This window comes from Convolutriloba macropyga, chromosome 6 (assembly GCF_964194025.1).
Source record: "Convolutriloba macropyga chromosome 6, txConMacr16.3, whole genome shotgun sequence".
Lineage (NCBI taxonomy): Eukaryota > Metazoa > Xenacoelomorpha > Acoela > Convolutidae > Convolutriloba > Convolutriloba macropyga.
In genome coordinates, this window is record NC_134473.1 from 49,286,445 (window position 1) to 49,302,144 (window position 15,700).

At 37.0% G+C, this 15,700-nt stretch overlaps 1 protein-coding gene across 1 annotated transcript in view; it reads right to left on the reverse strand.

Annotated features, from left to right (window-relative positions):
• The window catches only part of LOC142341727 (putative pre-mRNA-splicing factor ATP-dependent RNA helicase mog-1), a 41,327-nt gene extending 25,627 nt beyond the window's left edge, over nt 1-15,700 (reverse strand). Inside the window, exons 1-6 of the mRNA XM_075392894.1 lie at nt 15,016-15,700; nt 14,370-14,522; nt 8,905-9,114; nt 7,713-7,904; nt 2,804-3,028; nt 2,291-2,444 (exon numbers count right to left, since the gene is read on the reverse strand). Of these exons, the coding sequence (XP_075249009.1) occupies nt 2,291-2,444; nt 2,804-3,028; nt 7,713-7,904; nt 8,905-9,114; nt 14,370-14,522; nt 15,016-15,632 (1,551 nt within the window). The 5' untranslated portion in view covers nt 15,633-15,700. The remainder of the gene's footprint in view (nt 1-2,290; nt 2,445-2,803; nt 3,029-7,712; nt 7,905-8,904; nt 9,115-14,369; nt 14,523-15,015) is intronic.

Here is a 15,700-nt window from a genome sequence, read left to right on the forward strand (position 1 = left end):
CAGTCATTGAGCTTTATGACAGAAAAAAAACAAGAGAACAATTACAGAAAGGAAAGAAAAAATATTAAAAAAAAAGCGAACGGAAGGGAGAAACTAAAAAGAGAAAAGAGAATAAAGAGAAAAAAGAAAGGCAGGAAACAACAGAAAAAGAGAGAATAGAAAGATACAAAAGAGACAGAACAAAACGACAGAAAAAAGAGAGAAGCAAGAGAAAAGGAGAGATAAAGACAGGAAAAAAGAAAAAGAAAGAGAAAGGAAAGTTAAAAGCAAAAAAAGAGAAAAAAGAAACATAACCAAAACAAACAAATGAAAGAGAAAATAAAAAGAAAAAGGAGCAAAGAAAACAAGGAGAAAAGATCTTCTTTCGAAAGTAAAAAAGAAAAATAGCATAAATTTTTCACAGCCTAATTGTTCAATTAACCTAAAAAAAAACTGGCAACAAATGATTCAGTTAATTAAATTTCAGTTGCTCAATAGTTTTATGAGACTGAGATCAAGCAAAACTGAAAACCAAAGAAGCAAAAGATTGTTTAAAAATTGGTCAAGCAAACATGCAGCGTAAAAAGTTCCGATTAAAAAAAATCGCAACGACCTATGTTCAGGAGAAATTAAAAACGTTACGTAAAAGCTTGTCCCCGGCACATTACTCTCTAGCTAATTTAAACTTATTAAAATGGACGATTTTGCATCTTCGAATTCTTTTCGTTAATTGAGCTTTACTTAGATATTCTTTATTCTGTCAATATCCTTGCTGCATCAGCACATGTCATTCAAGGAATATTTGTGTCCTAATTTTTTTGGCATTTTTTATAGCAGGTTTTCAACCATTGACCAGTTTTTGAATCGGAAGTTTTTCAGTCGTTGACCCTTTTGGCACAGGCAACTTTTCTGTCATAGGCAGCTTCTCGGTCAATGACCTATTTTTACATCCGCGGCTATCCAGTCGTTGAACTTTATTGCATAAGTTACTTTTGGGTCATTGACTTTTTTACAATGTCAGCTTTTCGGTCAAAGGCAGCTTTTCGAACAATAACCCATTCTTACATCAACTATTCAGTTATTGACCTTTACGGCATAAGTAACTTTTCGTTCATTAACTTTTTGGCAAGGTCAAGTTTTCGGTCATTGACCTTTTTCAAAACACATGCGAAACACACTGCTTTGCTGTATATTTAAGAGGCCTTAAAACATGTGAAGATTAGGAGCTCTATTTATCTACTTTTAATATATAGATAGATCGAAGATAGATAGTGACAGGAGAAAAACATGGAGCACAAAAAATTGGGAAAAAGGAGGGCTTGGAGAAAGTAGAAACAGATGCGACGTTAACGAACAAAAATCCCGATAAATACGCGGCTCATCTGTTTCTTAGCTCAACTCATTTCGCTTTTGCCTCTTAACTCACAGACCTCGGTTCGAATCCGACTGTTGCCAGTCGCTTTTTGCCGAAGAGCATGTTTAGGAGCTGTTTAAACATGTAAAGATTAGGAGCTTAAACATGGTGCCTTTTATGTCGACACTGAATTAATATATAGATCAAACGGTTGAAACATAAACGACTAAGTCAACTAATAAAACGCTTTCAGGCAATTGGCTTTTTCAGAAGCTATCTGCTGCTGAGGAAGGCTAGCTATAGCTTAAAGTAAACTGTTGAGAGGTCAAACTATACAAATTATCCTTCAAATCATCAATTTATGTCTCAAACTGCTTCGGTGAGTCGCATATTTGGATACTTAGACTAGTGGGCCGTATCTAAGAGAACTTAATGCCCTCCGGGCTCAGTCTTTACCTGCTTATCCCGTTTGTGAGTCCGGAATTCAAAGGGCCAGACGAAAAATTGTTCAAGCGGAAAATTGCATAAAAAAGACCACAGGACCAACACAACTGCTACAAACTTTGTTTGAGAGCAATTGAAAAACACGCTGTCCGTGGCCGCAATTTTACAAAAGATTGGTAATCGATTGAGTGCACTAACTTGAAAACAATTATTTGAACTTAAAACTCACTCAATTGGAGGGAATTCAGTTGTCACCCAAGACAGGGATAAATTTATCACTTCTCTTGAATTTTAGATCACAGAGACAGCGAGTAGAAAAAGTACGATCATGCATCACAATCAGAAGTTTTGCCAAGTTGACCAAATAACTGATGATTTACTGATCAGTTAACTATTCAAACAAAAAGTTGCATGCACCGTGGAATAGTGAAAGGCAATCATAATGGCAGCCTCTCCGAACAACCGCCATTTTTTGAGCTCAACTAAAGAGATTCCGAAAAATTGGTATCTGACCTTTTGTGCATCCTTGTAGTTGATGTCACTCTCTGATCCCTCCTCCTGTCTGCTCTCTCTGTCATCCTCCTTCTTCACACCCATTATATCCCCCAAATTAGTCCCCGCTAATTCCCAGTGTTTGTCTTGTGCTTTTTTCTTCTCCTTTTGGTCCCTGTGCGCAAGAAACAGAGTCGTGGATACAGTAAATAAATTAAAGAAGCAATTGGATTTAACCCCCTAAGAAAAAACCTTGTCAAATGAACACTAATGTGCTTCGAACTTCAAAAATTACACCAATCATCATGCAATTAGGCATTCCTCCTAGTAATTCTTAGCTTATCAACTTTGTTGCGTACGCTTAAATAAGGTATCTTGACTTAATGCCCCCGGGTTTTACCGGTTCATCCTGATTTTCTATCGCCACAAGGTCAAATTGGACAGACGCCAGCAAAATTGCTTAAAAATGACACATCGGTCAAAATAATATCCATGAATGTTCGAGAGAAATAAGTAACAGCCTGGGTTACCAGCCTGTGGTGTCTCACAACAGCACTGCCCTGTCTGCATATCTGTGCCATGTCTGATGTGCCATCCTTCACTGGCAACACTGGCTCTGGCTGCTTTGTAAACACCAGTCGTCCATCCAGGAATGGAGGCACAACATTCTGTACCAAAAGGTGGATTTTAGCTTCACTCGACTCGTCAAAATCTTCATCCTCATAGGACAGTTTCTGCATCACACCACTCTGCATTATCCTGAAAATATACACCGCAGCTAAGTTGCATGCAATAATATTAAAGATCAGTAATGCGAATATGAAGATGAAGTATGAAACTTGCGGCTGGTAGAATTATGCTTTCAATGCTTTCCGCACATAAAAGCATTGAAAGCATTGCGTTGGTCCTGGAATGTCGATGCACGTCGAGAAAAAGCATAGTCCACGATTATCTGATGGTTTAACCGATAGTTTGTGCTATCCCGTTTCTATTTCTGATTTAGTTTTTTCAGTACTGACTCTGTTCATTTTGAATTGCTTTGCTGAGCAACTGCTGTTTAAAAGTACTTTGAGCAAAATGAGGTAAAACGAAACAAATTTTTGTTCGACGAAGTAAAACAGGAGCGCTAGAGTAGCCGGCGGAGATGAGGGTGGCTATTCAATACCAAAAAAACGCTATATACAGAGAAAACAGAGGAAAGGAGAAAAAGAAAAGGTTAATAAAATTGCTAAACATGGAAGTCCAGAAAACGATTAAAATGCCACCTCCCGATTTTTATTCTGAGAACCGTTAATAAATTATTCTGGTCGATCAGAGCTCTGCGCAATTCGAGCCAGAGAAACGCTATACAACAATAAAAAGGCAAACGAAAAATTGGAAAAACGAATTTAAATGTTTTTTTTTCAGTACGAATTGCGATTTATAACAGATCCGACTAGCGTCGGGCGAATTGCTCTCAAACGACCGTCGAGCGGTTCGCTTCGTCAGTAGCTAGCCACGGTTTAGTGAGGCCGGCTTCAGCTTGATTCGACTCTGCTACTTTTAGTTTTCTCGCCTTGTTAGTAAATAATTCAAATAAAATCTGATATTTTAAAAACTTGAAAAACATTGCACAATTTAAATGAAAAGCTTCCAGATTTCGCAGTGAAAACGTTCAAAACTATTTTTTGTCTCTGGAGTTTTTGTCAAGTAACCAATCTGCAAGACTGGAAAAGCCTCATTGGCCAGTAATGATCGTTGAACTCAGAAAAGGACAAAAATATTCAGAAAATTTAAAAACAGTCGCAAATTTTATCAAAATCTTGCTCAAATTCAAAATATTTAAATCTTCAAAACCATTTCATTGTCTAAAGAGGCTATCCAGTACCCATATCACAAGCTTTAAATAGTTTCAGCGGCTCAAATATTCAAACTTGGAACATGACAAAAATTTTCCGAAAATTTGAATTAAAACTTATCAAAAAATTGCAAAAACTGGAGTCATTAGAATATTGATAACCAAACCCTTAACTAAAGAAACTATGCAACAGCTTATCATCAAACCTTGGAGGAGGTCCCTAAGACCCTGGTGCCGGAAAAATGATAAAACATTCAAAAAGATTCAAAAAACTTTTCTTTTCTAGAAGCTATGCAGAAACCTATAAACAAACCATAGATGAGTTTTGTTGGCTCTTGAGGGTAGATACACCTAAATAATGACAAATAATTCAAAAAAATTGAAAAAAATTGCCAATTTAGCAAACAAATTGCCAAAATTTCATGGTCCATTTTGCCAAAACTATTTCATGGTCCATAAAAAATTTTTTTGTAACTTATTGTTAAATTCTTAATGAGGTTTTTCTGACCCCTGGGTCCGTAAAGACTTGAATAATGAAAAATAAATGTCAAAAAAAAGAAAAAAATTGCAAGTTTTGTCAAAGAAATGCGAAAATTTGTAATGTTAAAATCTTGAGGAACATTCCATTACATCTAGAAACTATAAAATCACCTCATAGCAAACCCTAGAGGAATTTTTTTTGCTCTTGAGGCTCGAGACACCTAAAAATCACAAATTTTTTTTAAAAAATGAAAAAAATTGCCAGTTTCATCGAAAAATTGCTATTTGTTATATAAAGGAATTTGAAAAAATTTGTTAAGAAATTTGTTATATTAAAAAGTTGAAAGATATTTCTTGGCCAATAAAACTTTTCACTAACTTATTTTTAACCCCTAAGAAGGTTTTCCGGCTACTAGGTCAGGAAGGACTTGATAATGAAAAATAAATCTCAAAAAATTGAAAATTGCAGGTTTTGTGAAAAAAAGCTAAATTTCGTGATGTTGAAATAATGAAACCATTCCACCACCACTAGAAACTATGCAGTAACCTATTATAAAACCCTAGAGGAAGTTCCTTGGCCGGGGGCTGATGGGGAGCGAGGGGTTGGGCAACAGTGGGGGTGCGGGCAACATCGCGGTGGTGGGATGGGGAATATTAGGGGGGGGGGGTCAACAGTGGGTGTGTTTTCTTCAACATCTAAGAACCGCCCTTCACATCATAGGCATAAGTCTCCAAAACAGTTTGAGCTGAGACAGAGCTGAAAGGCTCTAAGAGCACTTAACGCCCGCTGGGCGCTACCTGTTTATCACGTATTTGAGGTCGAAAAGTCAAAAGCGTCAGACAAAAAATCGGTCAGGCAAAAATAGCATAAAAAGACCGACAGAACTAATATAATGGCTACAAACTGCGTTTGAGAGCTATCAGAAACTATGAACAGTCACATCTCAGAAGCAAAACCTATATAACAGTTCTAGGTTTAAATAGTGAACAACAAAAGCTATTGCTGAATGCTTAATTAAGAAATAAGTAGAAAAAACTTACCGGAAAACCGGAAAGTAAACGCTTCTGGCCTTCCATGGAATTGAAACATCTAAAAAAAGATAGACAGATTGACTACCAGTCATTTAATAAAGAAATTTGTTATATTAAAAAGTTGAAAGATATTTCTTGGCCAATAAAACTTTTCACTAACTTATTTTTAACCCCTAAGAAAGATTTCCGGCTACTAGGTCAGGAAGGACTTGAATAATGAAAAATAAATGTCAAAAAATTGAAAAAAAATTGCAGGTTTTGTGAAAAAAAGCTAAATTTCGTGATGTTGAAATAATGAAACCATTCCACCACCACTAGAAACTATGCAGTAACCTATTATAAAACCCTAGAGGAAGTTCCTTGGCCGGGGGCTGATGGGGAGCGAGGGGTTGGGCAACAGTGGGGGTGCGGGCAACATCGCGGTGGTGGGATGGGGCAATATTGGGGGGGGGGGTCAACAGTGGGTGTGTCTTCTTCAACATCTAAGAACCGCCCTTCAAATCATAGGCATAAGTCTCCAAAACAGTTTGAGCTGAGACAGAGCTGAAAGGCTCTAAGAGCACTTAATGCCCGCTGGGCGCTACCTGTTTATCACTTATTTGAGGTCGAAAAGTCGAAAGCGTCAGACAAAAAATCGGTCAGGCAAAAAATAGCATAAAAAGACCGACAGAACTAATATAATTGCTACAAACTGCGTTTGAGAGCTATCAGAAACTATGAACAGTCACATCTCAGAAGCAAAACCTATATAACAGTTCTAGGTTTAAATAGTGAACAACAAAAGCTATTGCCGAAAGCTTAATTAAGAAATAAGTAAAAAAAACTTACCGGAAAACCGGAAAGTAAACGCTTCTGGCCTTCCATGGAATTGAAACATCTAAAAAAAGATAGACAGATTGACTACCAGTCATTTAATAGACCACTGGACTTTTTGGGTTAGATCCGGACTGTCATTTTTATGAGACACATACCCTCTATAATGAAAAAGCCCTAGTTTTTTTCAAAATTAATATTCGAAATCAAACACTCAAGACTCTAATACTCAGGAATTAGGTCATATACGTTTGGCACTACTTAGATGCACAGTATTGTAAATCTTTAACTAGTAAATCTTCATAAAATTTAAAGTTCATTAAGTCAGTTCAGAAGTGATTTTGAGTGAAGTAAGATTTAAGTAAAATTACCCATTTCTTTTAACAAACACAACCAAAAAATATCTATTCAGTCGAAAGACCACCTAAACATGAAAAACAGCTACGTTCAACCAAAAACTCCAGAGATGCTACAAAAAATGCAGTAAGAATACAAAAACCACTAAAAAACCGCATCCCAACAGGGCAAAAAATAGCTCAAAATTGCGCCTGAAAGTCTTATGTTTTCAATCAGAGGGTCAAAAAGGCCTCCAGAAGCACCAGTACCAGTTTAGTTGATTGAGACAAACGTCGTTATCCGATGTAGTTAGAGTGAAAACTAAAAACCGCTTCAAAAAACCCGCACGTGATCATAAAAAATTTCGCTCGCGTAGCGCAAATTTTTTCACTCCTGGTTTTCTCGCTCGCGCTCTCTCTTTCTCAGAGTGATGCTTGAACAAAAAACAACTTTTGAGTTCTCTCTGCTTGACTTTTGTTCAGCAGATTGGCCTAAACACTTCTTTTCACATGCAGCATTTGGCTTCTTCTAAAACGCATCCTCTAAAAAAAGTCAACGATTAAAAAACAGATCACCATTACTCCTCTTCGAGTCGTAAAAAAGGAGAGCACCTAAATAATAGCCGTTGAGAGGCTGACGGCGGCTATTTATATCTGAGAGCAATATCTTGGTTAAACGATCAAATAATTTTCAAGACGTGCATCAACAGTCCATCAACTCGCTACTTTCATGATTGACCAAATCATACACATCCCGAAGCCTCGAAATTTTCACCAAACTCCCTCTCTTCCACCTCTTTTTTTTCAATTTGCAAACAGTCGCTCGGTATATTTGTGCTCCCCAATCATTGGGTGAGACATATATATTTGTCGCAGAATGAAAAAGTGTAGTGCTAATATTAAAGTATTACTAGTCTGGTTTCTGTAGCTCAGCGCGTAACTATACCTGTTCATTTCCCACTTCTCAATGTCTTTATTCTTCTGCTGCAGTCTGGCTGATATCTTCTTGGCACTTCCCCTGTTCATGGTGTCCTCTCTCTTCTGTACGTACTCCTCTGGAATAGCAGAGAAGGGGTTGTAGTCCTCATCATACCCTCCAGCCCCACTGTCCTCCATGTTGTACCACTCACGATCCAACCTGCAGAAACACAAGGCGGAGTTAACTTGATACAAAGACAGATACTTGCCACATTCAGTTGGCGATGAAGTTGCAGCTTTTAAAGATGGAAAAATTCAGCTCACAAAAGCCATAGAACTTTTGCGTTGCCCCCCCCCCCCCCCAAAGCTTATCTGGGGCGTATATTTGCAACCCCAACAACATGTGCTATATTTTTACATAATGATTTACTGAAATAGCCGGCAAATTGCCGGAATAGCTGCGAAGGAGACTTCTGGGCCGTAGAAGACATAGAAACAAATACAGAAATGAGTTGAAATTTATCGATACCGCACAAAAAATAAAAAACATCAGCCACAAATTAATATGGCCTGTTCAAATTCACTCCCCAAAAACCTTTTAATTAGGGACCTTAATTACACAGGTGTTTCTTTGACATTAAATTAATTCAAATTAAGTTTTAAAGTGCAAAAGTCATTTTCTTCAGTGAGTTAAGTCACGTTTGATAAAAACCTAATCACGCAAATAAGGTAAAAACGTTGACTAAAGAGAGTGAGAAATGACGTCGCAAATGCCGTTAGTGAGAGGAACAAGTCATTCAGAAAAATTGACTTTTCAGCTTTGCTAGGGTGAACGAAAGAAAACAAAAAAGAGCTTCAGACGACGAAACAAAAAGAAAAACCAGGAACACAGCAATATAGCTACGCTCAGTTTAATGCTATAATGAAATAATAAGTGCTCTGTAACTTGGGGGTGCATAAGCTATTAAGGGGGGGGGGCACAAACTGAAAAGATCCGAATTTTTCATTAAGAGACATAAAACGCTTCAAATCTCATAAAACGCTTCAAAGCTCATAAATCACATAAAACGCTTCAATCTAAGATTCCTTCAAAAAATATTTAAAACAATTTTGCCTAAAATTAGTCATGTGGAAACCAGATGCGCATACAGTGAATACAACATCACTATTCATTTGCAAATATAACAAAAGACAAGACTTTTGAATTTAATCTACGAAACCTTTTCTGTTCTTGCTCCCACTCCCTCTTCAGCTCTGGATCTTCATCTGCAGCTGGCGTGTCACCCACGTGTCTTCTACTCGACTGTACACTCCTATCTCCTCCAGTAGAATCTCTCATACTGCTACCAGTACCTCCCCGGTGCCTGCCTCCCCCTGCCCACGGGTTGTACTTGTGAGTGGGTGTAGGAAGCGGAGTCTCGTCAGGGTACCTGAAAACGTCAATCTGTTTCATGTCTTCATATCTACTTTATTATTTCATGCATGCATTTCTTTTTGTTCCTGTTTATCAACAAACAGGCTCAAAAATCCTGCTTTGCAAAACCTGATATCTAAACCACAGCTCGTTAACGTACAAGTGAATCTACAAAAGTTTTTTTTGAGTGCGTATGTTTTCAGATAATTTTTTTTTTGGATTTCTATACTTTAGATCGTGAGACCTCCCGTCGGCTGATTTATTTCCTCTATTTCTAGAATTATTTAGATATATACACGGCAGTAAACCTCACAATTCCCAAAATATCAAGTATAAACCAAGTAGTCTGCAGAGCTGGAAAACAAAGGCTCATTCAGCGAAGCAAACGTTGGAGTCTTTTTCCCCATCATTGAGGTTTACCGCAGTGTATATCTAAATATGGGCCCGGAAGGGGCAAGAGTTCTAGAACAACGAGCGACATGGTTATGAAAATTTTCTGATTTGATCTTTTAAGATGCAAACAACTGTCTGCAAATATGATGTGCTAAATAGGATGATATCAGCATAATTGATAGGATTAATATCAACGACTGGCGAGGGGTTTGCTTTCTGCTACAAAAACTATATAAAAGTCAATTAAAATTCAATCTTCTCAGAGCATTAACCAGATTCAAATTTGTTTCCACTTCAAAAGTTACAGGGCGACGAACCTCTTAAGGTCTCTGAACATTTATTTGAATATTTCAGAAATAAATTTCAAAAAGTGAAAGAATATCTGAATAACGAAATTGTTCAGGTGAATCATACAATTTTATGTACAAAATTTGATTAACTTATGCCATAAAAATTAAATGTGACGTAAAAAACAAGGCTGTTAAACAGGTTGTTGAGCAAATCAAGGAAGAACTAAAGACCGAAATTCTTCGACAAGTTGAGGGCGACCTATACTACCAAGAGGAACGTTGCAATGCTGTAGCGATGTCTCAAGCTGAAAGTATAGAAAATTACAATAGAGAGAAAATAAAAGAATCATTGGTTTGAAGGAAGACGTCGAACAGATTGACAATGGCGGTATTATACTTGAAAAAGACACTCACAATAAAGAAGGTTATTGAAGTCGCGTCGCCGTTGGGAGTGGCAATTGACGAGAAGGATATTTCGACTGCCCACAGACAGCCAGGAGGCAAAGTGGGTGAGCGTACAATAATCGCTCAATTTGCGCGTAGAGTCGCGAAGACTGATATTTTAAGAAGCAAGAAGTTATCAGCGAATACTAACAGCGTAAAAACATTTGAAAGTATTTCACCTGCACGGGCCAAATTTCTTTTCATGATGAAGAAAGATTCGCGTGCGGAGTCAACGTGGACACAAGAGGGAACAATTCTTTATCTGTGGAAGGAAAAAAATAAAATATACAGGGTGCTGGATTTACTCGACGCAGCCAAAAATCTGAATTATGACTTTTCGGAATTTATGAAATGTTTCCGACCATCTCGCAGCAATATTTTTCCCACCTCTTCGCCCATTGACTACACCTAAAAACAGAACTTCAATATCTTGTAGTTCACTTAATGTTTTAATTCTAAATGTTCGCTCATTGAAAAAACACCTTGAGGACCTGGAAGCACTTGCGTATAGTCATGAGTCTCCTCCTGACATACTTTGTTTAACATAATTTGGTTATCAGTATCTTTTATCGAAAGTTCGTGACTCAAAAGGTGGTGGCATTATGATTCAAATTAGAATCAATTGTTCCTTCCAAAAAGTGCTTGATTGCGACATTAAAGAGTCATTGTTTGCTAACGCAGATAAAAAAGGCTACATATTCCGATTAATGATAATATACAATAAACCCACGGCAAACAAAAATTAATGCAATGAAATCTTAGACAAAGTTGTTAACCCAAAAATAATTAAATTCCATTCATTCAAATGGCTTCAGCATAACACCTAGTGAACCAACCCGGGTAAAAAATAGCTCAGCAACTTGTATCGATCATTTCATCTATAAAAACTTAATTGCACGCTGAGATTTTAGATCATCAGAGTTTCTCTGACCATTAACCCGTTTTGCTCAGATGCGCTATAAAATATACGGAAGATGAAAGCAAAATAGTAAGAGATACATCTTTTCTACGTTATCCAAGCATTCTAGAAAAATATTTCTTCCTTTTGAGTCACGAACTTTTTCCAAATTATCGAACAGTGGCATTTTTTCTTTACATGAAGTTTTCTTGTCCGTTACCGAGAACTACGCTCCATTTAAACACATAAATCCGAACAAAAAGAACCTTACGCCTGAATGGTTTGACAATAAGCTGAAGAAATTACGTTCTGAACGCAACCGGGCTCATAGTAAATGGAAAAGAGACCCATCTAAATTACCTTTGCTATATAGGTTCAAAGAAATTCGAATTCGTTTTGAAAAAAATGTCAAATCAGCGAAGCGGATTTACTATAAAAATATGTTTGATAATTGTTTAGGAGACTCAAGACAGACGTTCACTCTTTTAAACGAATTATCAGGAAAAAGCCGACCGAATAATAGCTTTATTAAATTGGCTTCGTGTATTTCAGACACCAAGCCTAATCCGTCAACCCTTGAAGTAGCTGAGAAGTTCAATGAGTTTTTGTTGTTAGCATTGGAGAAAACATTAAGCATAGTACTCCTTCAGAGACAATCGAACTTCCTAGCGATGTAAACATGTCAATAAGAATGAACCCAGTGTATGAAATAGAAGTGATTGATATTATTAACTCTCTAAAACAATAAATCGTCATCAGGTCAAGACGATATAAGTAATATATTGGTTAAGACTGCAGGATCAGTGATTACCAATTACATTACATCATTGATAAATGTATCTTTTTACGAAGGATCTTTCCCCTCTGAACTCAAAAAAGCTAAAGTGTTTCCGCTTTTTAAAAACGGATCATGTGTAGAAGAGAATAATTATAAGCCAATTTCTCTTTTGAATGTCTTGAGCAAAATATATGAGCGCGCGATGTTCACGAGAGTATACGAATGAATATCTGGAAGGTTTTAATCTTTTGTATTTTAAACAGTTTGGTTTCCGTAAAAAATATTCAACTATTGATGCCCTAGCTGAACTCACAGAAAGGATAAGATCAAGTAAATCTGAGACAGTTTTTTCTTGATCTGAAAAAGGCCTTCGATACACTAGATCATGAAATTTTGCTCAACAAGCTGGAACGGTACGGTATACGTCATCCAATTGGTTAAGTATCACTATTGGTGTTCCTCAGGGTTCCATTCTTGGACCTTTGTAGTTCCTCATTTATATCAATGATTTACCTAAAGTCTGTAATCATGTTAGTGTGTATCTGTTTGCTGACGATAAAAATGTATGTGGATTAGACTGCTCCAGATCAGATGTTCAAACAGACCTTGACAATGTAGCAAGATGGTTAAATGCAAATAAACTCAAGCTTAATTTAAGTAAAACGTTTCAAATAAGTACAAAAGCAAGTGCTTCCAGTCTCAGGTTTGATATTGTATCTAGTCTTATAAATGAATGTAAGTATCCAGGATTGAAAATTGATTCAAAGCTTTCCTACCACGCTCATATAAGTTCCGTTACTGAACGTCCTGGACGACAGTGCGGTGTAATATCCAAATTAAGACACTTTGTTCCGCGTTACCAACTGATTGAATACTATAGGAATGTGGTATGCGCAATTAGCCAATATGGTGTTCTTGTTTACGGGTGTTGTAGCTTCTCATCCCTTTCTCCGATTTATCAATTGCAGAAGAAAACAATCAAAAGTAATATACTTCAGAAAACGTCATGATGATAGTGAAGACTTGTTTACGGCTAATAAGATACTGTGTTCGAAATGCATATCTATGAACTAATAAAAATTGTTTTGAAGTCATTAATTCATATGCATTCCGAGGATTATCTTAATACTATTTTCCAGTTCGGAAGTTGCTCTCATTCAACTAGACGCGCTGATTTTATGCTACTGAAAGTTCCATTATGCAAAACTAAAATGAAGCGAAACTCGATTTGTGACCGAGCTTCCAAATTGTTTAATATGATGAAAATACAATTTCTCATACCTGACTATGTTGGAAATGCAACCATTAGGCAAGTCTCTGATATCTATCATAACTTGAAGAACTCATATATACAAGGGAATTATGATCTCATTCGAAATGTGTTTGTTGGATAATTTGTCACATCCCTGCAACTCCTGGTAATTCTTTGAAAATAATTGAAAAGTATACGCAAAAATGCGTGCGGTGCCTTCCTGAAAGGCACCCGATTCGATTTCTGCTGTCAAAAATCACTTTTTTCAATTTCTAAAGACAGTTTTAGTCACTTTCTGGGATATCCTTCATAGGATCATTTGACAAAACACGACAATTTTTAACTTGCAACGTTGCTCTCTGCTGTAAACAAGTTTCAATTCGATGTAGTTTAAGTACTTATCTCCGGGCTCTGGGGGAGCAATAAGTTTGAGCAGTTAAAAGGTTGCTAAAAAAAATCATTTACAAAATGGCAAAAATATTAAATTGAAAAAAAAAATTTTTAAGTTTCTCCACTCTGAAGTTTATATTACAGGGCACGCTGGAAAGGAGGTCTAAGGACCTCGTTGCTCGTCCTTTCCCAGCCTGAAATAATCTTAAATAAATTTTAATTTGATTGTTGGATATACTAAATGCATTTATTTTTCGATGTTCGATTATGATTTATGTAGTGTTTTGATTATCCTTCTTTGTACATTTGATTTATAGGCCGCAATAAATTAATTCTCTCTCTCTCTCTCTCTCAAAAACAAGGTTTTGCCTTCATCATTATTAACTGTCAGACCATTTTTTCAGAAAATTCTTTTTAACATTCTTTCTTCTGTGTCATTAATATCAAAGATCTTTGTGATCTAGAGATTGCAAAACTCCTTATAAACATTAAGGCACGATTTATTCTCTAATTATCTTTACTTAACGATTCATATTTTAGAAGCTATCTTTGGATGGAAATTCAAAATTAAAACTGGGGAGCAAAACTGTTGCGGAAACTTTCCTGAAACTTAAAAAATAATGACAAAACTCAAATGTAAAAATCTAACTTTTGGAAACTTTTTTTAGTTCGGATAATGTTTATAGCTTTCAAATGGCAATATTCACTGCATGCTTACAACTTTGAAGACTCTCATTCTGCAAAAAGTCTAAAATCTGTACAATAATTCTCATCTAGTGATTTAAATTAGACTGGAATAGAACAATCCAATGATAAACGTGCTTACTTGTGTCTGGAGCTTATTCTAGAGGTGCTCTTCTGTCTAGTGTCCCACACAGATGAGGAGTGGGAGTGTGCGGGTGAAGGGGTGTCCCACGAAGACCTCTTATGTCCTTTCGAGGATGAGCTGTAGCCACTGTCATCTTCATCATCCCAGCTCCTGTAACACACATTAAATATTGGCGGATACTTACGAGAGAGACTACTCGGCTATCTCATGTCTGAAATCGCCGACCACGGATTATCCATCGGCAACCAGAGTTTCAAGTATAAATTTGTTCCAACCTTTAACTAACAATAAATGACGCGAGGACTCGACTAGGCGTGAGAACATATTTTTTTCGTAGGCTGGTCAAACGCAACATTATATAGATGTAATCAGTGCAATCTCTTTTCCTGGCTCACAATAATTCCATTTTTTCACCATTAAAAGACAATATAATACACGAACTAAATATCTCGTGCACTCTTCACAATCAGATCACATTTTGATACCACAGCCGTCTGTTTCTATCACATCGCAACTTGCTCGGCTCTTGATTAACAATTTCAGCTTTTGATTAACAATTTCAGCTCTTGATAACGATTTCACTCACAGATAAAAAAAAAACTTCCAGGTGGATAACAGTTCCAAATACGATTATAGTTTTTACCTAGAGCTTCCTCTGTGTCGCCCACTTGATGACCCGCCATCATCACGCGATCTGGAATGATAAACGGGCGTATCTGCACCAGAGTTTGACTCCCATGGCGAAGCATAGGGATCCCTTTCATCATGACCCGATTTTTGACTAAGTCTGGTTTCATCTTTATCCGAAGAACCCCTCGATTTTCGGTTCCCACGCGAATCATGATCTCTGTGCTTTGCGCTGGATGATACTAAACCTCGTCTATGATCCTTCGACGACTGTTCACTTCTAAAATCTCTCGACTTTTCAGAAGGAAAAGACGGTGTATCTGGTGCAGGGCTTTCATGACGTCTATAATTCCGTTCCTTCTCCGATTCTCGCTGCTGTTCCCGCTTTTCCGAATCCAATTTTCGCTTCTTTGCGGCTAATACATCCAAACCCAACAAAGACTTTGTAACCTTTGGAGGCGGTACGTCTGGTACCTTAAATTTATGTTCAGTAACGACTTCACTTTTATCGTCCGTGAATAACGAATTTTGTTTTGGTTTCTTCAGAATCAAACCACCACATTGGGTGCCTTCATCAATTCCAGGTAAACAATCCAACTGTTCTGAATCATCTGAGGGGTCAAATACTGGCATGTTTACTCGCCAATGTTTGGACTAAACATGTTAATACTTACTCCATCGAATACTCAATCATTGAATAC